The 22,500-nt window shown below is 37.3% G+C and overlaps 3 protein-coding genes across 6 annotated transcripts in view; 1 reads left to right on the top strand and 2 right to left on the bottom strand.

Moving 5' to 3' along the window:
* Positions 1 to 17,535, bottom strand: part of zfyve26 (zinc finger, FYVE domain containing 26) — a 38,786-nt gene extending 21,251 nt beyond the window's left edge. Inside the window, exons 1-19 of the mRNA XM_089004837.1 lie at positions 17,432 to 17,535; positions 15,735 to 16,000; positions 14,792 to 14,867; positions 14,485 to 14,571; positions 14,271 to 14,399; positions 12,531 to 12,870; positions 12,306 to 12,430; positions 10,859 to 11,023; positions 9,088 to 9,176; positions 8,838 to 8,986; positions 8,550 to 8,738; positions 6,975 to 7,472; positions 5,476 to 5,582; positions 5,148 to 5,394; positions 3,987 to 4,250; positions 2,686 to 2,784; positions 2,411 to 2,584; positions 817 to 1,056; positions 642 to 747 (exon numbers count right to left, since the gene is read on the bottom strand). Coding sequence (XP_088860963.1) covers positions 642 to 747; positions 817 to 1,056; positions 2,411 to 2,584; positions 2,686 to 2,784; positions 3,987 to 4,250; positions 5,148 to 5,394; positions 5,476 to 5,582; positions 6,975 to 7,472; positions 8,550 to 8,738; positions 8,838 to 8,986; positions 9,088 to 9,176; positions 10,859 to 11,023; positions 12,306 to 12,430; positions 12,531 to 12,870; positions 14,271 to 14,399; positions 14,485 to 14,571; positions 14,792 to 14,867; positions 15,735 to 15,940 — 3,290 coding nt within the window. The 5' untranslated portion in view covers positions 15,941 to 16,000; positions 17,432 to 17,535. The remainder of the gene's footprint in view (positions 1 to 641; positions 748 to 816; positions 1,057 to 2,410; positions 2,585 to 2,685; positions 2,785 to 3,986; positions 4,251 to 5,147; positions 5,395 to 5,475; positions 5,583 to 6,974; positions 7,473 to 8,549; positions 8,739 to 8,837; positions 8,987 to 9,087; positions 9,177 to 10,858; positions 11,024 to 12,305; positions 12,431 to 12,530; positions 12,871 to 14,270; positions 14,400 to 14,484; positions 14,572 to 14,791; positions 14,868 to 15,734; positions 16,001 to 17,431) is intronic.
* Positions 17,536 to 18,377: 842 nt separating this feature from the next.
* Positions 18,378 to 21,312, top strand: LOC148893330 (galectin-related protein B). The gene is made up of 4 exons (XM_089004381.1): positions 18,378 to 18,579; positions 18,704 to 18,789; positions 18,916 to 19,132; positions 20,915 to 21,312. The coding sequence occupies exons 1-4, from the start codon at positions 18,553 to 18,555 to the stop codon at positions 21,056 to 21,058; spliced, it is 474 nt and encodes a 157-aa protein (XP_088860507.1). The 5' UTR covers positions 18,378 to 18,552; the 3' UTR covers positions 21,059 to 21,312.
* The window catches only part of plek2 (pleckstrin 2), an 18,439-nt gene continuing 17,247 nt past the window's right edge, over positions 21,309 to 22,500 (bottom strand). For all 4 annotated transcript variants that reach the window (XM_089004376.1, XM_089004378.1, XM_089004377.1 and 1 more), the window contains exon 10: positions 21,309 to 21,527. In XM_089004376.1, the coding sequence (XP_088860502.1) occupies positions 21,400 to 21,527 (128 nt within the window). In that variant the 3' untranslated portion in view covers positions 21,309 to 21,399. The remainder of the gene's footprint in view (positions 21,528 to 22,500) is intronic.

Here is a 22,500-nt window from a genome sequence, read left to right as displayed (position 1 = left end):
CTGATCCACTGGTGAAAAGGACACTTTGATCCTCTCCTCTTTCATCTACAACTGCTTCATGCAACAAAGAGGGCGCAGAAAGTGCTTATGATTGAATGACTGCGTCTTTGTGTTGTCATATTATTTGTTATTTTGACTTCAAGATGGCGCCGCCAGAGTGGCTGCCTTTATAATAATAATAATAATAATAATAATAATAATAATAATAATAATAATAATAATAATACATTTTCATTTAGAAGCGCCTTAATAATAATACATTTTCATTTAGAAGAAACCTCTCAAGGTTAATTTACAGTCACAGTATAAGTTTTTCTTTGGGTGAGCAGCGGCAGCCACATGCACCACTGTTCACTCAACCCGGACAAACTCAAATAGATAGAAAGTTAGCTAGCTCGCTAATGGATAACTAATAGCTAGCTAACTAGCTAGTTAGATAGCAAATAGATAGCAAGCTAGGTTGCCAGCTAGCTAGTCAGATAGCGAATAAGTCACATTTGGTTTTTCTACTTCTTCCTTTTCTTTCCTCTTATTTTCATCACTTTGCTGCTGTGAAATGTAAATTTCTCCACTGGGAGACGAATACAAGCTAATCTAATCTAATCTAATCTAATCTAATCTAATCTAAAAAGATAGCAGACCTGTCAGGAGACACCTGGCGTTCAAAAAGAAGGTAAGAGAGAAGCTGCGATGGAGCTCGAAGCAACACCAGCAACGGATTGGCCAGCTTCACTTCACTCGTGGGATCTGAAACAGACGCGGCGTCAGAAACCCACCGCTAACTTCTCCTTTCATCGCTTTTGATCGCTAACAAACCTTCGGATCCGAGACCGCGCACCAAGACGGCCGCCAGCGTGTCGACGTAGTGCAGAAAGCGGCGCACAAAGTCGGGCCTGGCGAGATCTCCGTTGGGCTCGAAGGGGCACGATTGGTCCAAGGAATGAAGAAGCTGCTTCATGGCGCAACGCACCGGGTGAGCGTCCACCTCGGATGGTTTCAGGTTGGTCTGCTCTGACAGGAGCGCTAAGAGGGAGCTTGGTGACGTTGCGACACCATCTTAAAAACAAACAAACATCCACCAATCAGAGAGCAGCGAGGCCATCAAGCACTTTTCTTCTACTCATTAATAATAATAATAACAACAACAACAACAACAACAACAACAACAACAATAATAATAATAATAATAATAATAATAATAATAATAATAATAATAATAACGACAATAACAATAAAAACAACGACAACAATAATAATAATAATAATACATTTTTTATAAGCGCCTTTCAAAACTCTCAAGGACACTTTACAGTCACGGGATATTTTTTCTGCAGGTGAGCAGCGGCAGCCACACGCGCCAGCGTTCACTCAACCCGGAAGTAACTCAAATAGAAAGCTAGCTAGGTAGCTAATAGATAACTAATAGATAGTTAGATAGCTAATAGATATCAAATAGATAGCTAGCTAGCTTTAGATAGCAAATAGATACAAAGTTAGCTAGCTAGCTAGCTTTAGCTAGGAAGTAACGTTTCATCATAAGAAAACCTTTATTTGTCTTACCCAGTGACACAATTTACAGCAGCGAAATAATCCAAATCCAAAAATTTTTACATTCGAAAAATGCCTGAAAAATGATTTGCCAACATTTTGAAAATTCGAAAAATGTCTGAAAAATTATTTGCCAAAATTTTGAAAATTCGAAAAATGCCTGAAAAATTATTTGCCAAAAAAAATTCGAAAAATGCCTGGAAAATTATTTGCCAAAATTTTGAAAATTAGAAAAATCCCTGAAAAATGATTTGCCAAAATTTTGAAAATTAGTAACTCAAATAGATAGAAAGCCAGCTCGCTAGCTAACAGATACTGATACAATAGATAGCTACCTAGCCAGCTAGATAGCTAGATAGCTAAATGATTGCTAGCTAGATAGCTAATAGATAGCAAATAGATAACAAGGTAGCTAGCTTGACAGCTAGCTAGACTGTCACAAGTCTTTTCTCAGAAGGAATTCTGCGAAATGGAAATCCCTTAATCCGGAAAAAAAAAAATCATATGGATGAACTTTTTTACCAGATACCAAGATGAACGATTCCCTCTAACGGAAATTCCCATATCCGGAACACGGAATTACAATCCATGCAAAATTGTCACATTTTTGCTCGATATTTGGAAAAAAAGTTGTCCGTTCCATCTTGAACTGCGTGGGATGGAGTCAGTGAATAACTCATTGACCGGCAGCAAAAAGGTGTCCACTGCAGTGCCAGGGTTTTTGTCATTTTCCTTCAAATTGTCAGACAGAATATTGATTTTTAGGACTACATAAGCATTCCATTCAACGTAACAAACCTTAGACTCTCTTCTGTCATCAGAAACTGAACAATTATTTCACAAATGTAATCACCGTACTGACCCCCGACATCGGTTGCGGCGCCGAGGACGTTCAAGGTGCTCTCGAAACATTGCATCAGACCAAGTTGGGCGGAAATACACTCCTCGCTCAGCGTCGGGTAGCAACATAGCAGGACTTCCTGGATGCAGGAGCCGAATGGACTGGCGCACATTTGCTCCTCCAACGTGGCTCCTTCTAAAAAAAATTAAAATGCAAGCAATAGTCACTGTCGGCGGCCATTTTATAGTCGCAAGCGTGCTTTTAATACCCTGGACTCACCCGCCATTTTGACTTACTGGTTGTTGGATGGTTTAGAATTTTGCTGATCTGCTGGAGGACCAGAGGGAATCCACAGATGTTCTCCAGATGGGGTTCCCGGGGGTCCATTCGCACAGCTGAAGAATGCAAACGTTCATCGCAAGGAGTTGTGGTTATTGGGAAGAAAAATAGAAGATTAGCGAGAATTGTGTTGGACTGCTTAAGGTAGATGTGCCGAGCACATTTTATGCTGGAGCATAATACATTTCTTTTATAAGCGCCTTTCAAAACTCTCAAGGTCACTTTACAGTCACAAGATAAGTTTTTCTGTGTTTGAGCAGTGGCAGCCACACGCGCCAGCGTTCACTCAACTGGAAGTAATTCGCATAGAAAGCTAGCTAGCTAATAGATAGCTAACAGGTAGCTAGCTAGGCCTTCACTCAACCCGGAAGTAACTCAGATAGAAATCTAGCTAGCTAATAGACATATATATATATATATATATATATATATATATATATATATATATATATATATATATATATATATATATATATATATATATATATATATATACACACACAGTGAGACCTCAATTTACGAACTTCATTGGTTCCCAGACAGAGTGTGTCAGGCGAAAAGTGTGTATCCAAAAAAAAAAAATCCCATAGGAAACCATTAAAATGGGAATAATCCGTTCCCGGATTTCCATAAAATATACTTTTCAACTAAATAAGCCTTAAAACTACACACAACATACCTTATTCTATGTATAATAAATATGCTATTGTACTGTAATGAAAGAAATACACTGCATTGTATCATAAAGTAATTTTATTTTTGTTTGTGATGGTCATTTATGGCTTGATGGAATGGCGTTGGAGGTCAAAGGGAATTGCTGTTTGGAAAGAGAGGCACATTACAGGAGGACTGTAATTAAAGAAATAAACTGTGCTGTAAAATAAAGTTTTATTGACCTTTTTGATGGTCGTTGATGGCTTATGGAAGGAGAGTCACCCTCCATAAGTACTGTTGGTAACTTAACCACTGGTGCTGTTCGGTCGTGTGCTTCCGCCGAAGATCACTCCGCCAGCCGTGGTGGGTGTGTATTATGAAAATAGTGCTTATTATAAGGTTTAATTTTCAGAAATTTGACGTTTGTAAGATGAAAAGTTTGTAAGTTAAGGTGTTTGTAAGTTGAGGTCTCACTGTACATTCCTTATTGTCAATAGAACTAAGATTTGTTGTGTGTCCCCCACCCCCACACAAACACACACTTCTTTTTGTTTTAATTTCAATAATTCTCAAAGGTTTTTCCGAACTTTACTCGTATGCCTACCACGAGCCTCCAAACTGCTGCTGAGGCGACGCTCTGCAGTGTCCAGAAGTTGCCGCGACGTCTTCCAAAGCCGACAGTGGCAGCACGCCAGGTCAAATGCGGCCATGGCGGGTGGGCTGAGTGTCCCCAGGAGCCCACCCAAACGTCCGGATGCCTCAGCCGAGCACCCGCTGGTCCAGTAGTCCTCCTCCAGGGTCGGGAGAGGGTGGGAAGGAGTGCTCAGAAGGCGATTGGCTATGTCGGAAATTGAGTAGAACGCCACACCTGGGGGAAGGGGGGCAGGGGGGGGGAGTCAAAACCAGGCGTAAAAAGGTCAATAAAAATGAAAATATAAAAAATCTAAATGTTATGTGTATTTTAAAATGTTTTAACTTAAAAACTTTAATTGTTAATTTTTAGTTTAGATGTTTATTTTAATTTTAATATTAATTGTAATTTTTAATAATAATAATAATACATTTCATTTCTAAGCGCCATTCAAAAATCTCAAGGACACTTTTTAAGACTTTAAAATTTTTAAGTTTAACTTTAAAAATTTTTAAGATTTTAAATTTAAGATTTTAAATACAAACTATCAAAAATCTAAATTTTAAATTGTATGTGTATTTAAAAAAAAAATAATGTAAAATTTGTAATTGTTAATTTTAATTTTTAAGATTTTAAAATTAAGATTTCAAGATTTTAAAAATAAAATAGAATATTTAAAATCTAAATGTAACATTGTATTTTTTTTACTTTTTACTTTAAATTTTAATTTTTTTAGTTTGTATTTTAATTTTGATTTTTATGTTGTATTAATTAATTATTTGTTTTACTTTTATTTTTATTCTGTGTTTTTATCTATTATTTATTTATTCATTTTTATTCTGCAACAGTGTTTCTCAACCGGCGTTATTGACGAGAAATTATCTAATTTCGCTTCATTGGCCCAAAATGTTTATTATATTTCTGTTAGCTATCTAGCTATTTTTTTTTAGTTATTCTGGGTTGAGTGAACGCTGGCGCATGTGGCTGCCGCTGCTCACCCACAGAAAAAGTGAACACAGAAAACTTGCAGTTTACAATATTTTCTAAAAAGACATTTTATTTGCGTGAAGCCCACCTAATGGCTGCGTGAAGCATCAAGTAAGCTAATTATAGTATCCACTGTAAACGCCTGACCTGCGGCCGCGGCGCTTCCGATGGCCTGCAGAGTGGAGCGTCCGCTGCTGCCAAGCCGACTGCGCGCACCCGCAACCGCCGAGCCGGAAACTAAGCCCTCCGATGACGAGGAAGATGATGACGACATGGGCTGGCTCTCCATCTTTTGCTCCACCTGCACCAGCTCCACCAGTACTTCCTTGTAGCGTTCCATGAAAGCTAGCTCGGCGCAGGAAGTTGACGCCTCCAGGTCAAAAACCAGAGACACCTGTGGATTTTTTTTTTTGGGGGGGAGAGGTTTCAAGAAGGAACTATTGTGATGGGAAAAAGTGCTTGTTGTCATAGTAACCTGATGGGCCTCCATGAAGTTACCGCGCCGGATGCAGGAGATGAGGAGAGACTCCGGAGGGGACAACATGGCGGGGATCAGAAAGTTGTGCGGACCGGATACCACTCCTGTAGGAAAAAATATAGATATTTTGTATATTTATAACACGCTTCACGCAGCCATTGGGTGGTCGTTATGCAAATAAAATGTTTTTTTTAAGAAAATCGTAAACTGCAAATGTGCCCGTGATTATCGTTATTCGTAAACGAGAATTTCACAAATTGTGTCCTAAGAAAAAGAAAAAAAAAATCCCTAAATTGATTATGTTAATTATTGAACCTTCTGCCATCTAGTGGACGGGTGTAGTATTACACTATTTCTATGAAATAAAGCATTTTGGGCCAATGAAGCAAAATTAGATAATTTCTCGTCAATAAGAATGCGACACGACACGCCGGTTGGGAATTGCTGCTGCAGGGTTAAAAACAAACAAACAAACAAACAAACAAAAACTTAAAATTAATCCAAAAAAAGCAATACAATAAAAAACAAATTTACCTAATAAAATAAACAAATTAATTAATCAATAAATACCAAATAAAAACACAAAATAAAATAAAAATATACAAAATATAAAACAACATTAAAATTAAAATACAAACTAAAAATGTTGATTTTTTTATATTTTCTATTTAAAATGTTAAAGTTAAAATCTTAAAAATTACAATTACATTTAAAATTAAAATAAACATCCAAACTAAAAATTAACAATTAAAAGTTTTAAGTAAAAATGTTTAAAATACACATTAAATTTTAAATTTAGATTTTTTATATTTTCCATTTATCATTTCATTTTTAAAATCTGAATTCTTCCATTTACAATCTGAAAAATTAAATTTAAAATTAAAATAAACAAACAAACTAAAAACTACAAATTTAAAATTTAAAGATAAAAATAAAAAATACACATAAAATTTCAGATTTTTTTATTTATATTTTTGATATTTTCAATTTAAAATCTGAAATCTTAAATTTAAAATCTTAATTTTAAAATCTTAAAAAATACAATTAAAATAAAAACTAAAATAAACATCCAAACTAAAACCTAAAAATTAACAATTAAAATGTTTAAGTTAAATTGTTTTAAAAATACAGATATTTTTACATTTACATTTTTTTCTATTTTCTATTTAATATCTTAAATCTTACATTTAAAATCTTAATTTCAAAATCTTAAAAATTACAATATTAAAATTAAAATAAACACTAAAAATTAAAAATTAACAATTCAAGTGTTTAAGCTAAAAATGTTTAAAATACACATAACATTTAAAATTGTGATTTTTTTTCTCTATTTTCTATTTAAAATCTTCAATTTAAAATATTAATTTTAATATCTTAAAATTACAATTCATATTAAAATTAAAATAAACATCCAAACTCAAAATTAAAAATTACCAATTACAAATTTACACAAAAAAATACACAAAATTATAAAGTCAAAAATCATCGCATCTCACCGCTTGTCTTGCTCTGATTGCTCGTAATGATCTGCAGTCTCCATTGCGCCTCAGCCGTCCGCTTGGACAACCTCTGCAGGCGTGCGCCAAAGGTCCCGGCGGCCACGGAGCAGCCCACGCTTTCCGCCACTTCCGCCTCCCCGGGTAACGCTCGTCCCGTCTCCCGTCCCTCCTGCTGTCCCACCACGCACATCCCCTCTAGGCCTTCTTTGAGTAACTTCAGGAAACCTTCCATGGCCGCCACATCCGCCAAGAAGCCGTTGCAGCCCCGGATCAGGTGCTTAAGATCCGGTTCGGGGCGAGTAGCACCGGTGCGATCATCCTCGGTGTGAGTCTCCGACGAAGAGGCATTTTTGGGACTTTGCTGAGCAAAATCGGCGCTGGAGAGGAAGAGCAGTGAGAAGATGTTCTCCAGCAGCTCCAGTCGGAACAGGGAGGGTACAGCCTCCAGGTACAGTTGACACTCAGACAAGTAGTGCAGGAACAGGGACTGGGAATCTAAAAAAAAAAGGGCAACAAGGACAACCTCACCAACCACTAAGGATAAACAACTAGAGTGATACATTGGCTTACGAACTTAATTGGTTCCCAGACAGAGTGCGTAAGGCGAAAAGTGTGCATCCCAAAAATTAATTTCCCATAGGAAACCATTAAAATGAGAATAATCCGTTCCCAGGTCCCCATAATTTTCTACTTTCTAATTTTCTAAGCCTTTAAACTACACAAAATATACCTTGTTCTATGTATAATAAATGTGCTATGGTATTATAATAAAAAAATAAACTGTACTGTGGTTTTAAAGTGGTTTTATTGACCTATGTGATGGTCGTTGATGGCTTGATGGCCAGTTTCATCAGCATTAAACACTTGATGAGGAACGTAAACTTCTTCTTTCACCATCTTGAGGAATGATCCCTTGTCGGTGCTTTCTCTGCGATAATTTTACCTTGTTCCTCATCAATTGTGTTCTGTTTAGATGGGTTGATAGCTTTTTGGGTCAAGTATACAGACGGCTTGTGCGGGTTATTTGTGGAGCCTGATTGATGGGAATTTTAACCTTGCAGTCTACACTCTGCCTTTGAACTTCTATCAAAGTTGAAACGAGTCCAAATTTCACTGTTTTCGCTTCATTTTCTCACTCTCTGTCGTCTGCCTCTCTCTTTAATGTTTAAACCACCTCCCCTCACTGCTGCGTTTTTGACCAATCACGTGGCTTTAACTGACGACTGGGGGCTGCCATTTTCTTTTTTTGGGAGAATGACTTCACTCTCTCTCTGTCTGTAACCCCCCCCCCCCCCCCTCACTGCTGCGTTCTTGACCAATCACATGGCTTTAACCGACGACTGGGGGCGGGGAATAGAGGACCAAAACAAGCCGGCTGCCGTTTTCTTGTTAGGAGAATCACTTATTGTGGCATCACTTATTGTGGCAGCTCTGTGTGTATCCCGAAAAATAGTTTGTACGCCAAGATAAAATTTTCATAAATTTAACATTCGTAAACCGAAAAGTTCGTAAGCCAAGTGGTTCGTAAACCCCATGGTAACACTGTACTCATTTAACTATTCTAGTTCAAACCTGTGGTGGCGAGACTGGGGTCCGTCCCTTCCCAAGCCGCTTCTCGGCTCTCGGCTTGACACTGCCCGCATCCCGATTTCTTGTGCGCATTAACGCACAAAGCGTAGACGGCGTACTTCATGGCGCAGAAGCCGCGGAAAAGAATGACGCTCCGCTGCGCCGCGGGACTCAAAATGGCCTCAGCGTCATCTATGGGATTAAAAAGAAGTTAAAATGGCGGGTTATGAAGAGACAAAAAGGTGACGGGGGGTCATATAAAAATAATTTTAAAAAAAGCAGCGCACTGACTTTTTGCTGCATTTGCCGTTTGTTGGAGGAGATCGAGAATTTGGCGTTCTTCAAAGTGAGCCAGAGGAGTCAAAGAGTGCAGAATGTAAAGTGGCGAGTGACTGTCCAGACTGTGCAGTTGCCCCACCAACGCCTCCGTGGAAATATTTCTACACGCCACCCGCGGAACCACAAAAATAAAAATACGACAAAATTAAACAATAAAAAAAATAATAATAATAATCCTAATAATCATCATCATAATACTTACGGATTGTTATTTTTACACCATTGCAGTATTCCAAGCTGGGATGATAAAAGATTGGCAAAGTCTTGCAGGACTGTGTCATTAGCTGACCTCTTTAGAAAAAATACACAAATAAAGAGAGATTAATTACTATTATGTTGATGAATAACATTAATACCTATTATTATATTCACAGGTAAATTTTAACTGATAAAAAATAGTTTAATTTACATAATGTTAATTACTATGATCAAATCCATGAGTTCATTGTCATTAATAAAAAAAAAGAGTTTAATTTACAAAATATTAATAACTGTGATTTAATTCATGAGTTAATTCTAACTAATCAAAAAAGACAGCTTAATTTGACATAATGTTAAAGACTGATCAGATGCACGAGTTAATTTTAACTCATAAAAAAAATAGATTAATTTTATATAATGTTAATAACTATGAGCAAATTCACGAGATAATTCTAACAAATCCAAAAATGACAGATTAATTTACGTAATGTTAATAACTATGATCAAATCCACAAGTTCATTATAACTAATAAAAAAAAAAGTTTAATTTATATAATGTTAATAACTGAAATGTAATTCATGAGTTAATTCTAACTAATAAAAAAAGACAGTTTAATTTAAATCATGTTAATAACTATGATCAAATCCACGAGTTCATTGTCACTAATAAAAAAAAAAGAGTTTAATTTACAAGATATTAATAACCGTGATGTAATTCACGAGTTAATTGTAACTAATCAAAAAAAGAGAGATTTATTTACATAATGTTAATTATGATCACAATTGCAAATTAATTTTAACCAAAAAAAAAGACATTAATTTCCATAATTTAAATAACTATGATTAAATTTGCGAGTTAATTCAAACCAATAAAAAAAGTCAGATTAATTTTCATAATAATCATAACTGATCAGATTTGAGAGGAAATTCTATCAAAAAAAAGATTAATTTACATAATGTGAAATACTATGATCAAAGTCACGAGTTAATTCTAACTAATCATAATAGACAGATTCATTTTTACAACTTTAATAACTATGAGCAAATTCACGAGATAATTCTAATCAAAAAAGTTAAATCAATTTACATAATATTAATAACTATTACTAAATTCATAAGTAAATTCCAATTAATAAAAAAAGAGATTAATTTACGTTTTTAATAACTGATCAATTTCAAGAGTTAATTTTATTTAACTAAAAAAAAGATATTATTTACATAATATTAATAACTATGATCACATTCACGATGTAATTTTATCAAAAAAGAGATTAATTTACATCATGTTAATAACTATGATCAAATTTACAATTTTATTCTAACTAATAAAAAAAAACATTAATTTAAACCATGTTAACTCATTCACTGCCATTGCATAATTTATTCGGGAATTGAAAATATGACAGAGCGCCATTCCCAAATTTGTTCGGGTTTTGGTTTTTCTTGTTTGGGTCCCGATAAAGCACTGGTCAGACCTCTGGCAATGTTTTTTCCCATCCACGAGGGGGCAGCATCTGCCTTTTGTACATCCGCCCCCATTTCAAGCTCAGATAACTCCAGACTCATATAAATTAGGAATTAACCATTTTTTTCTGATGAAATTGAATGTTTAAAAAACTCAATATTCTGTGGTGTCCTACAATTTCAGTGAAAATGACAAAAACCCTGGCACAGGAGTGGACACATTTTTTTTGCACATCGTCTGGCAGTGAATGAGTTAATAACCATGATCCAATTCATGAGTTCGTTTGAACAAATCATTAATTTCCCACCTGCTGGTGATGGAGAATATCGAGCAGCTTTTGAGCTGAGCTCAGACTACTACACTGCGTCCATCCCAGTAAGAGCAGCAGACGACACAATGGTTGGAACTCGGAGTCTAACATGTCCCTTAGCTGAGAAAACTCCTCGTGTTTGATCAGGTCCAGCGCTGTCACCTACATTGAAATATATACGGAAAAAAAATGTAAAATAAAGTTGCTTGAGAATAATTGAATTCTGACATCATCACAGACAAAATGGCGATTTGAAAAACTTGTAATGGGGAAAAAAATAAGCCCTCTTGTGCTTTACATGAACGATAAAGTTTGGTCAAGTATGCAAATTGTAGCAAAAAAAGTGGACTACAGTGATACCTCGGTTTACGAACCCCTTGGCTTACGAACTTTTCGGTTTTCGAATGTTAAATTTATGAAAATTTTACCTTGGCATATGAACTTTTTTCAGGATACCCACAAAGCCGCCTCAATGAGTGATGTGTCGTTTGCAAACGAGCGTTCTTCTCACAACAAAATGGCAGCCGACTGTTTTAGTCCTCTATTCCCCGCCCCCAGTCTTCGGTTAAAGCCACGTGATTGGTCAAGAAGGCAGCAGTAAGGGGAGGTGGTTTAAACATTACAGAGACAGGCAGACAACAGTGAGAGACTTTCAACTTTAATAGTTCAAAGGCAGTGTAGACTGCAAGGTTAAAATATCCCATCAATTCCTTTCCTTCCACTTCCTATTCCTTTCATCACTTTGCTGCTGTGAAATGTAAATTTCTCCACTGTGAGACTAATAAAGGCATATCCAATCCAATCCAATCCAATCCAATCTGGCTCCACAAACAACCCACACAAGCCATCTGTACACTTGATGCAAAAAGCGATCAACAAAGCTAAACAGAACAGAATTGATGAGGAACTGGATAAAATTATCACAGAAAAAGCACCTACAAGGGATCGTTCCTCAAGATGGTGAAAGAAGATTATGTTCCTCATCAAGTGTTTCATGCTGAGGAAACCGGCCACTCCATTCCATCAAGCCATCAACAACTATCACAATGGTAAATAAAACAACTTTATTTCTTTAATTATAATACCATAGCACATTTGTTATACATAAAATAAGGTATATTTTGTGTAGTTTTAAGGCTTAGAAAATTAGAAAGTAGAAAATTAATTTTTATGGGGACCTGGGAACGGATTATTCTCATTTTAATGGTTTACAATGGGAAATTAATTTTTGGGATACACACTTTTCGCCTTACACACTCTGTCTCGGAACTAATTAAGTTTGTAAGCCAAGGTATCACTGTACACTGGCAACAAAAAAGTAAGAAGAAATAACTTCTCCTGTCGCACGTAAATCCGCTTCAATACCAAGCCGCGACCAAGATACTTTTATGCAAAATATAGATACACGTCATATTTTTATTGCTTTAAAAAAATAATCACCTACCAGGACCAACTCTAGGAAATGTTTCCCGCTGCTTAGGCACTCGAAGTAGATCATCTGCCACGCCGACGCACGATCGCCATGGCAACACAGACTAAGCGCCAGTTTCTCCGACTCGGGCAAGTGCGCTTAAAAATGACAAAAAAAAAAACGTCATGAGTTGCCCAAATTTAATTTTTAAAAAAAGTTAATTTTGATCAAATGAACGATGAGTAAACTCGGCGCCACCTTGCGTATCGGGCGCACTCCTCAACAGAAGATCCCGCTTCAGCCTCAGCGCGGCCGAGCAATACGCCGACACCAGCGCGTCGCATCGCGGCCGGAGTAGCGAGCTCAAGATTCTCTCCTCCTTCAGGGTGGCCCCTTTGGATGTCCACAGCGTCTCGCACAACGCCTCGAACTGGTCGCTACGTCCACCGGGACTGGTCGGCATCGCGGCTAAAACAGTGTAGATCTCCTCTGCCCATTCGTCGCGCCGCTCGGGATTCGGTTCGGGTTTGGCCAGTTTGGTTAGCAAGTGGTGGATGAAGACGTGTTGAAGGGATGCGTCGCCCGTGCTTGAGTGTAGCTAAAAAAATAAACATAAAAAAAAATTGAAGTACAGTACAGTGATACCTTGGCTTACGAACTTAATTGGTTCCCAGATAGTGTGTAAGATGAAAAGTGTGTATCCCAAAAATTAATTTCCCATAGGAAACCATTAAAATGAGAATAATCCGTTCCCAGGTCCTCATAATTTTCTACTTTCTAATTTTCTAAGCCTTAAAAGTACACAAAATACACCTTATTGTATGTATAATAAATGTGCTATTGTATTATAATTAAAGAAATAAACTGTACTGTATAATAAAGTCGTTTTATTGACCTTTGTGATGGTGGTTGATGGCTTGATGGAATGGAGTGACCGGTTTCCTCAGCATTAAACACTTGATGAGGAACGTAACCTTCTTACCAAAATAAAAAAAAAAAAATAAAAATAATAAAAAGTAGCCAAAATGGAATTGTATAGTGCCACTTAGCAGTTTTTTTTTTTTTTTTTTGACGATGATACTAGTGCAGCGTGTTCTACCGGAAACAAATTCCTTGTGTGTTCTACATACTTGGCAATAAAGATGATTCTGATTCTGATTCCTCCCACCATCTTGAGGAATGATCCCTTGTAGGTGCTTTCTCTGTGATAATTTTATCTAGTTCCTCATCAATTGTGTCCTGTTTAGCTGGGTTGATAGCTTTTTGCCTCAAGTGCACAGATGGCTTGTGCGGGTTGTTTGTGGAGCCTGATTGATGGGATATTTTAACCTTGCAGTCTACACTCTGCCTTTGCACTATCAAAGTTGAAACGAGTCCAAATTTCACTGTTTTCTATCCATTTTCTCACTCTCTCTGTCGTCTGCCGTCTCTTTAATGTTTAAACCACCCCCCTCACTGCTGCGTTCTTGACCAATCATGTGGCTTTAACCGAAGACTGAGGGCGGGGAATGAAATACAAAAAAATGTCGGCAGCCGTCTTCTTTTTTGGAGAATGGCTTCACTCTCTCTCTTTCTGTAACACCCCCCCCCCCCCCTCCTCACTGCTGCGTTCTTGACCAATCATTCCTAAGTTATATGGCTCTGGAGTTATCTGAGCTTGAAATGGGGGCGGATGTTCAAAATAAAATGCAATATTGATTTATATAGCGCTTGAACAACAGCTGAAGCAGGAAAAAAAAAGCGCGAACAAGGGAAAAAGGGAAATGCTGCTCCCTTGTGGGAAAAAAAAACATTGCCAGAGGTCTGACCAGCGCTTTATCGGCACCCACGCATGAAAAAAAAATTGGGAATGGCAGTGAATGAGTTAATAAAAAGGATCCCAGATAAAATAAAGGAGCAAAGTATTTTTTTCATTGTAATTCATGCATGAATTATATATATTTGGCTATCAATATATTTTTGTCCACAACTTTTGTAATTTAACTCAAATTCTCTTACGTGCATGAAATACGTCAGCGACTGCGCCAGCCGGGGCTTTTTTTTCTCCAGTAACTTCTGCAGACAACGTTCCACGGCGGCATGCGTTGAACCTGAAACGTTTCTGCCCGTAAACGCCTCGTGCACCTGCTACTGAAATATCAAAGATCAACGCAAGGACACATCGAATAAGAATATCCAAAGGGCTTTCTAAGGCAAAATAAAAAAAAGTCACCTGGAGAAGAACTTCCTCGATACCCTCAGACCAAAGATGTTCTAGCAGCAGCAAGAACTCCAGCTCGTTTTTGACATCGGGAGAGACCTGTTGTGAAGGATTCAATTAAATTAAATTGGATTGGCCTTTATTAGTCTCGCAGTGCAGAAATTGAACATTTCACAGCAGCAAAGTAATAAAAGGAAGAGGAAAGGAAAAGAAGAAGTAGAAAAACCATGAGGCAATAACCAATCAACTAACTTATTGATCGAAAAGTCATTCCAAAAATATTGCAAAAAGTTTTGTGGGTATTTGTGTCAAACGTTACCCGCTCTTCGGTGCGTTGCTCCAAAACCTGCAGCCAAAACCAAGCCAGCTTGTGTGGACTGCCCACAGACTTCCATCTGGAGAAACATTTAATGAATATGTATCTTGAAAGGACAATCGACGTCTCCACCCAAGTTGTGTCCATAATTTGTAAAATGGCTTCAAATGACTTGTACCGAGCGTATTTTACAAAGATTCCACCGCATATAGCTATATTTTACGTTTTAAGACTCGCGCTGAATATTCCGGAAGTCTTGTTTTTGAGTTGGTGACGAGTCCCTACGTGACGTCACTGAAGGAACGCCCCTGACCGAAAAAAGGACACATTGTAGCAGTCCTTCCATCACGTCAATGCATTTGGCTGTACTTGGCTGGGCTGAAGACGTCATGTTGCACCAAAAAGAGCAAGAAGAGGGCGACCAAGCTCCATGTAAGGAATTTATCAGCCTGTGGAAACTGGCTAATTAATTTTTAATTTTCTGCCTCTTTTTGGGTCATACATTTCCCCCCAATGTTGCCTCAAAATGGCATGGAATAAATTCTTTAATCGATTGCAAACATGTATGCTTTCCTCTTCAGAACTATTTGAATCATATTCATAACTGGATGTGTAACAAGAAAGCATCTTCTCCGAATCTGAAGCCGTTGTTTTGATTCTCCAGCAACGCAAGACGTCTTGGCGTGACGTCACGAACTGGGGGCGGGACTTTCTGAAAATGCCCAATTCGCAGCTCAATTTTTTGCAGATTTTGGACACTTTAAGTCATTTTTCACATTGTGTTTCACATTTGACTAAAAATATCATACTGCGTGTTTTGGGTATTTTAGATGCTATAAAACGTTTTTTCTGATGTCAGTTAGGAAACAAAAAAGTGACGTCGGTTGTCCTTTAAATGCCAACCCGTATGACAACTTGAACACATCACACCATCGTTTTAACTCACTTGAAACGATAAGGATGGCACACAACCGCCTTGATAATCTCCCGCACTTTTTCCGAGATGATCCCGGTGGATGCAACCAGCTGCGGCACGCAGGCGCTAGCCAAGTCCCACTCGCCACACTTCAGGCACCGCTTGAAGTAGTCAAAGAGGTCCCGCAGTGAGGTTTCGGCATCGCAGCCGAACGGGTACGTGGACGCTGTCTCCATTTTGGATTGGGTGGGGTCAGCTTTTCCAAAAGCCGAGTAGGAAATTGGCGCCTTCTTGACCTGAAACAAATATGACAGCAAATAAGTCAAAATTTGATTGGATGGACTGTTTGCATATATGTTACAACACTGATGGAGAATAAGAAGTAATCATATTTAAAAGTTTCATGCTGTTATATGCTTAGTCAACATTTGTGACTCGAATACACAATTGAAGCACAGACAACCTGGGGTCAATCTGCGGTCAACAGACGCAGCTTGTGAAACTGTCATCTTCATCTAGGAGATCTGACAGAATTTAGGACTTGGGAAACTCCTTTATCACCGAAGCAATTTATGACTTGAAACTCCTTTACAGGAAGAGCTCAGGTTACAAATTTATCAGTTCATGGAAAAGACAATGTTTTATTGCTTACAACTCAAGAGGTGTGGTATTTTAATCAAGAAAACTATGTTTTACTAATGTATCACTTTAATTTGCATTTACTCTCAATAAATAGCTTGTCAGAGGGCTGAAAAATTCAGGAGTCTGTCATGAATGGCTACGTCTCCTGCCAGCAGTAAAAGACTTTCTTTCTGGGTTCGAGTCTTTGTCCACAGTGTCTGATCGAACATCTCTGACAAACACACACAAACTACCTTTTCAACCTTTTCGAATACATTTCATTTCTAAGCGCCTTTCAAAACTCTCAAGGTCACTTGACAGTCACAGGATAAGTTCTTCTGTGGGTGAGCAGCGGCAGCCACAGGTGCCAGCGTTCACTCAACAAGTAACTCGATAGAAAGCTTGCTAGCTAGCTAATAGATAGCTAACAGATAGATAGCTAGGCCTTCACTCAAGCCGGAAGTAACTCAGATAGAAAGCTAGCTAGCTAACTAATAGACAGCTAATATATAGCTAAGTAACTCGGGTAGAAAGCAAAACGTTTCCTTAGCATACGTGTCATTTCTTAACTTCAATATTTTTCCTATTCAATTATTTAATTCAACAATAATCTTTTTCCCTTTTGAGAAAAAAAAAAACACCTTTTAATTTAAAAAAAATAGTTTTTTTTCTACAAAGTCAGAATTTCAACGGAGTAAAATCATATTTTTCAATGGAGACATTTTTTAAAAGAAAATATACTTTAGAAAAATAAAAGCTATTACAAATAACACAAAGCTTTTATTGTATTTGTACATACTGGGAGAAACGATGTACTGTACTGTAATTATTTTTGAAAAGAAACAATATTTGCGACCGTAAAGTGTACTTGAGAGTTTTGACAGGCGTTTAAAAATAAAACGTATTATTATTTAGAGGTTAAAAATGTTTTTAGTCACGGAATCAACGGTTCGATCTACAGTCTTGATCTTTTCGCTGTCGTTCCAGAAGCCCAAAAGTCAAGTAACCCTTAGCATAAACATCAGCGCGTCCGAGCTGTGAAAGTTGACGTTAACTCCTTTTAACACCGGAGGTACAAAGCAAATAATAAAAACAGGGTTACTTACTCATGGCTTTAAGTAGTTTTAACCGAACAATTTGTTGGGTTTATTTCCTTTAGCTTAGCATTTTCCCCCAGTATTAGGTTGGCTACTTTTCCCTGTCAATGAACGGTCACGTGACAGATCACCTGACTGCATCGAAGCCATCTTATTGGTCGTAGGCCACGTAAGCATGAGCGTGTCTCGACCTGTGAAAATTGACGTTAACTCCCATTAATACTAAAGGTACAAAGCAAAGCAAAGCAAAACTGGATTACTTAGTCATGCCTTTATGTAGTTTTAACCGAACAATTTCTCGGATTTATTTCCCTTATCTTAGCTTTAGTACCCAGTGTTACGTTCGTTACTTTTTGCCAGTCAATGAACGGTCACGTGAGCAGATCACCTGACTGCGTCGAAGCCATTTTATTGGTCGTAAACTAGTCGAGTGATGCCTTCGCGTGTAATCAAAAAATGTACACTCCATTTGGAATACGAAACAAAACATTACCCCCCCACCACCACCACCACACACACAATAGTTTGGGTAGAACAGTTTATTTCTGTCTGCGTTTGGATTGGATTTGCCTTTATTAGTATCGCAGTGGAGAATTTGATGCCTTTAACGGTTTTGTATTTATTTAGAATTTTTAATCGAAAAAATAGTTGGACGTATGCTGTGGTACCTATGGTAACTGTGAAAAAAATATGCGCAAAATAAATTCCATCTTGTATTTATGTCAAATAAAGACGTTTATTTGAGCATAAATCGTGTCTTAAATTCATTCGAATTGTTTTCTGAATTCGGACACAAAAACAGGGACGTGTATATAAAAACAAATAGGAATTACCAGGTTATCTAATGCATCATTTGCTAAGCAAAAAAACAACAACAACAGAAAATACAACATATGGCGAACATCAAAACATATATTACGACGTAGAAAACACATAAACACAACCACGTATGGCTTTTCAGACGTAACTAATCATCCAAACACGTTTACACATTAACTCCCCCTATCGTGTGCAGTCACTTTCTAACCTGTGGTGGAAGCAGTCTCTATGGCAACAGGCGGTGATCAGTCCCCCTTCACTTGGCATCCCATCTCCAGACCTTCACAGTACCGCGTCGCACCCTGACTGGAATGGAACACAAGGACAAGAAAGGGAATGTACGCAAAATGGCTTTTCTTTGCTCCAAATAACATAAAAATATCACGATTAGAGAGAAAATAGGGCGGGGGGGGGGGGGGGTCGTTGTATTGTACTCTGATGCTAATCCGTTGTCTCACGCAGGAGGAGTACATCGGAGAGATAAAGGGAGGTATGCGGCCTTCCATGAAGCTGGTCGTAATGGGGATTGTTAACAAGAAACCCAAAAGGTCAGTGTTTCAGTTGCAAGTCACTAGCTGTATCCCATCATAGTATGACGACACAAGAAAAGCAATCAATGGATGAGCAGACATTTTCACTTCCGGGATCAGTGATGACTATTGTGATGTTTGTAGTATCGAGGTGGTGGTGTCCAGCGCACCTCAGCAGAAGGAATCCGAGGAGGACGAGGAAGAGCAAGTGGAAGCGGAGTCAGAAGGCGACGTTGGTCTCCAACTGAAGGTCAGCTTCATGGACAAAGCTGTGCAACGCAACGCGCGGCTGGCAGGAAAATGGGGGCCGGCAGAAAACACGCTCTCCTTCTTCCCCTTTGCGCCCGGAGAGCCTTTTAAGGTAACGCTAATCCTTTTTTTTTTAAATGTGTCGGGATAGCTAATGTGCTAATTTAATGTAATGTATAATGTATATGTATGTATAATGTAATGTATAATAATATATATAATATATAAATATATAAAATAATAATATAATAATATATATATATATATATATATATAATAAATATATAATAAAATAAAAAATAAATACATAAAAATAAATAATAATATAAAAATAAATATATAATAATAATAAATATATAAAATAATATATATAATAATATAATATTATATATATATATGTATAATGTAATGTAATGTAATTTAATTTAATGTGCTAATTTCATTTAATGTGCTAATGCACATTAAAAATGCTAATATGACATTTATCATAATTAATATTCCGATTGTTGTTAAACGTAATTGTCTTGTTAGTGTAATTATCAAAAGTCACATTGCTGTTATTATTGCTATCATTATCATTGACGCTATCATGATTGCTAATATTTCTTATGATCGCTACCATCATGACTATTTACGCTAATGTGCTCGGCACATTAGCACTAGCTATCCTGACACATTAGCACCAGTTATCCCGACCTAATATCCGTAATGGTTAGCATTATTGCAAAAAAAATAAAATAATGATTGTTATGATCGCTACCATCATGGCTATTTACGCTAATGTGCTTGTGCACATTAGCAATAGATATCCCAACACATTAGCACTAGTTATCTCAACCTAATTGCTTTAATGGTTAGCATTATTGCTAAAACAAAATCACAATTTTTATGATCGCTACCATCATGACTATTTATGCTAATGCTAATGTGCACTAGCACATTAGCATTAGCACACATCAGCACTAGTTATCCCTACCTAATTGCATTAATGGTTAGCATTATACCTTAAAAAACGATTGTTGTGATCACTACCTTCATCACTATTTATGCTAGTGCTTGAGCACATTAGCACTAGCTATCCCGACACATTAGCACTAGTTATCCCGACACATTAGCACTACTTATCCCGACCTAATACCTTTAATGTTTAGCATTATTGCTAAAAAAAAATCACGATTGTTATGATCGCTACCATCATCACTATTTATGCTAGTGCTAATGTGCTCTAGCGATCCCAACATATTAGCACTAGTTATCCCGACCTAATACCTTTAATGTTTAGCATTATTGCTAAAAAAAAAATCACGATTGTTATGATCACTACCATCATCACTATTTATGCTAGTGCTAATGTGCTCTAGCGATCCCAACATCTTAGCACTAGTTATCCCGACCTAATATCTTTAATGGTTATTTTAGCGAGAAAAAAATAATCACGATTGTTATATCTCCCATCATCAGTATTTACGATTGGGCTAATGTGCACTAGTACATTAGCACTAGCTATCCTGACACATTAGCACTAGTTATCCCGACCTAATATCTTTAATGGTTAGTATTATTGCTAAAAAAAAAAAAAAAGATTTACGCTAGTGCTAACGTGCTATTTTTATCATTACCGTATTGTTGTTGCAGTTATTGCTAGTCGTTCGCTATTGTTAGCACAAGCTATCATCACTAATGTTGTGATTTTTCACTCTTTTAATCATAGCTTTATTCTATGTTATTTTTATTACTGTTTATATCATTACAATTTGTGTAATCGCAATCGCTCCGATCGTCAGTATTGCTATCGTTAGCTTCCCATTACTGGTGAATTTGTGGCTAGCTTGATGACGTTTCCAGTTTGTGACATCACAAGCAACTAAAAATGCATATTTTTGCGTCTGACTAGATGGAGATCGTATGCGAACACCAGCAATTCCGCATCTTGGTGGACGGTCAGCCCCTGTGTGGCTTCACCCACCGCCTCCCGCAGCTCGCTAGCTTGACGGCGTTACGAGTCTTTGGGGACGTCCAACTCACCAAGGTGGCTTAACGTCACAACAGATGTTTGGAGACGGTGAATCTGAATAAAAGAGATCAAGGATTGCGTTTTGTCAAACTGTAGTTGTCACACTTTGTAGAAAACAAAGTGCCTTTCGCTAACGTGCTAACTGAATGTAGCCATAGTCAATGTCGTAAAGACCAATACAAGAATTGTGAATTGGAACCGTTGTGGGTTCAAATTGCAATATTTTCTGCTCTGAGGTGTTTTACGCTCACATAAATAAAAGCAAGTTATGAAATCTGTTCAGTTGCATTTTTATTATTGTTTGCTAATTACAAAAATCGACATTTTGCATTTTATGTGCATGCTTATGTATGCTGCATGTTGGGCTACGTGTGCTCCCGGATAGCGTCGATCCAATCCATCTTCTCCTGGTGGCTCGGGGCCTGGATGAAATAGTGCGTGTCCGACTGGGTGATGATCTTGAATAGGTTGCCTTGGATGTTGCCTTTGACACCTTATAAGGGAGAAAAAACATTAGTTATTCGGTTAGTCGGAATTCCGAGTTAAAAGTCGGAATTCTGAGTTAAAAGTTGGAATTTCGGGCTAAAAGTCGAAATTTCGAGTTAAAAGTCGGCGAGTTAAGTCGGAATTTTGAGTTAAAGGTCAGAATTATGAGTTAAAAGTCGGAATTTCGTGTTAAAAGTCGGAATTTTGAGTTAAAAGTCGGAATTTCGTGTTAAAAGTCGGAATTTCGTGTTAAAAGTCAGAATTTTGAGTTAAAAATCTGAATTCTGAGATAAAAGTCAGAATCCATCGTTAAAAGTTGGAATTCTGAGTTAAAGGTCGTTATTCTGAGTTAAAGGTCGGAATTATGACTTAAAAGTCGGAATTTCGTGCTAAAGGTCGGAAGTTAGAGTTAAAAGTCAGAATTTTGAGTTAAAAATCTGAATTCTGAGATAAAAGTCAGAATCCATCGTTAAAAGTTGGAATTCTGAGTTAAAGGTCGTTATTCTGAGTTAAAGGTCGGAATTATGAGTTAAAAGTCGGAATTTCGTGCTAAAGGTCGGAAGTTAGAGTTAAAAGTCAGAATTTTGAGTTAAAAATCTGAATTCTGAGATAAAAGTCAGAATCCATCGTTAAAAGTTGGAATTCTGAGTTAAAGGTCGGAATTCTGATTTAAAAGTCGGAATTCTGAGTTAAAAGTCGGAATTCTGCGGTCACTCAACCCGGAAGTCACTCAAATAGAAAGCTAGCTAGCTAGCTAATGGATACAATAATAATACATTTCATTTCCAAGTGCCTTTCAAAACTCTCAAGGTCACTTTACAGTCACGGGATATGTTTTTCTGTGGGTGAGCAGCGGCAGCCACACGCGCCATCGTTCACTCAACCCGGAAGTAACTGAAATAGATAGAAAGCTAGCTAACTAGCTCATAGATACAACCATAATAATAATACATTTCATTTCCAAGCGCCTTTCAAAACTC

This window comes from Hippocampus bargibanti, linkage group LG09, assembly GCF_051943395.1.
Source record: "Hippocampus bargibanti isolate YZ-2025 linkage group LG09, ASM5194339v1, whole genome shotgun sequence".
NCBI lineage: Eukaryota > Metazoa > Chordata > Actinopteri > Syngnathiformes > Syngnathidae > Hippocampus > Hippocampus bargibanti.
This window is presented reverse-complemented; position numbering and strand designations above follow the sequence as displayed.

Coding starts and splice junctions, on each gene's coding strand:
- LOC148893330 (XM_089004381.1), top strand. CDS start 18,553: ATGGAACACAAGGACAAGAAAGGGAAT. Junction 18,580..18,703: donor ACAAGGACAAGAAAGGGAAT/GTACGCAAAATG, acceptor TGTCTCACGCAG/GAGGAGTACATCGGAGAGAT. Junction 18,790..18,915: donor GTTAACAAGAAACCCAAAAG/GTCAGTGTTTCA, acceptor TGATGTTTGTAG/TATCGAGGTGGTGGTGTCCA.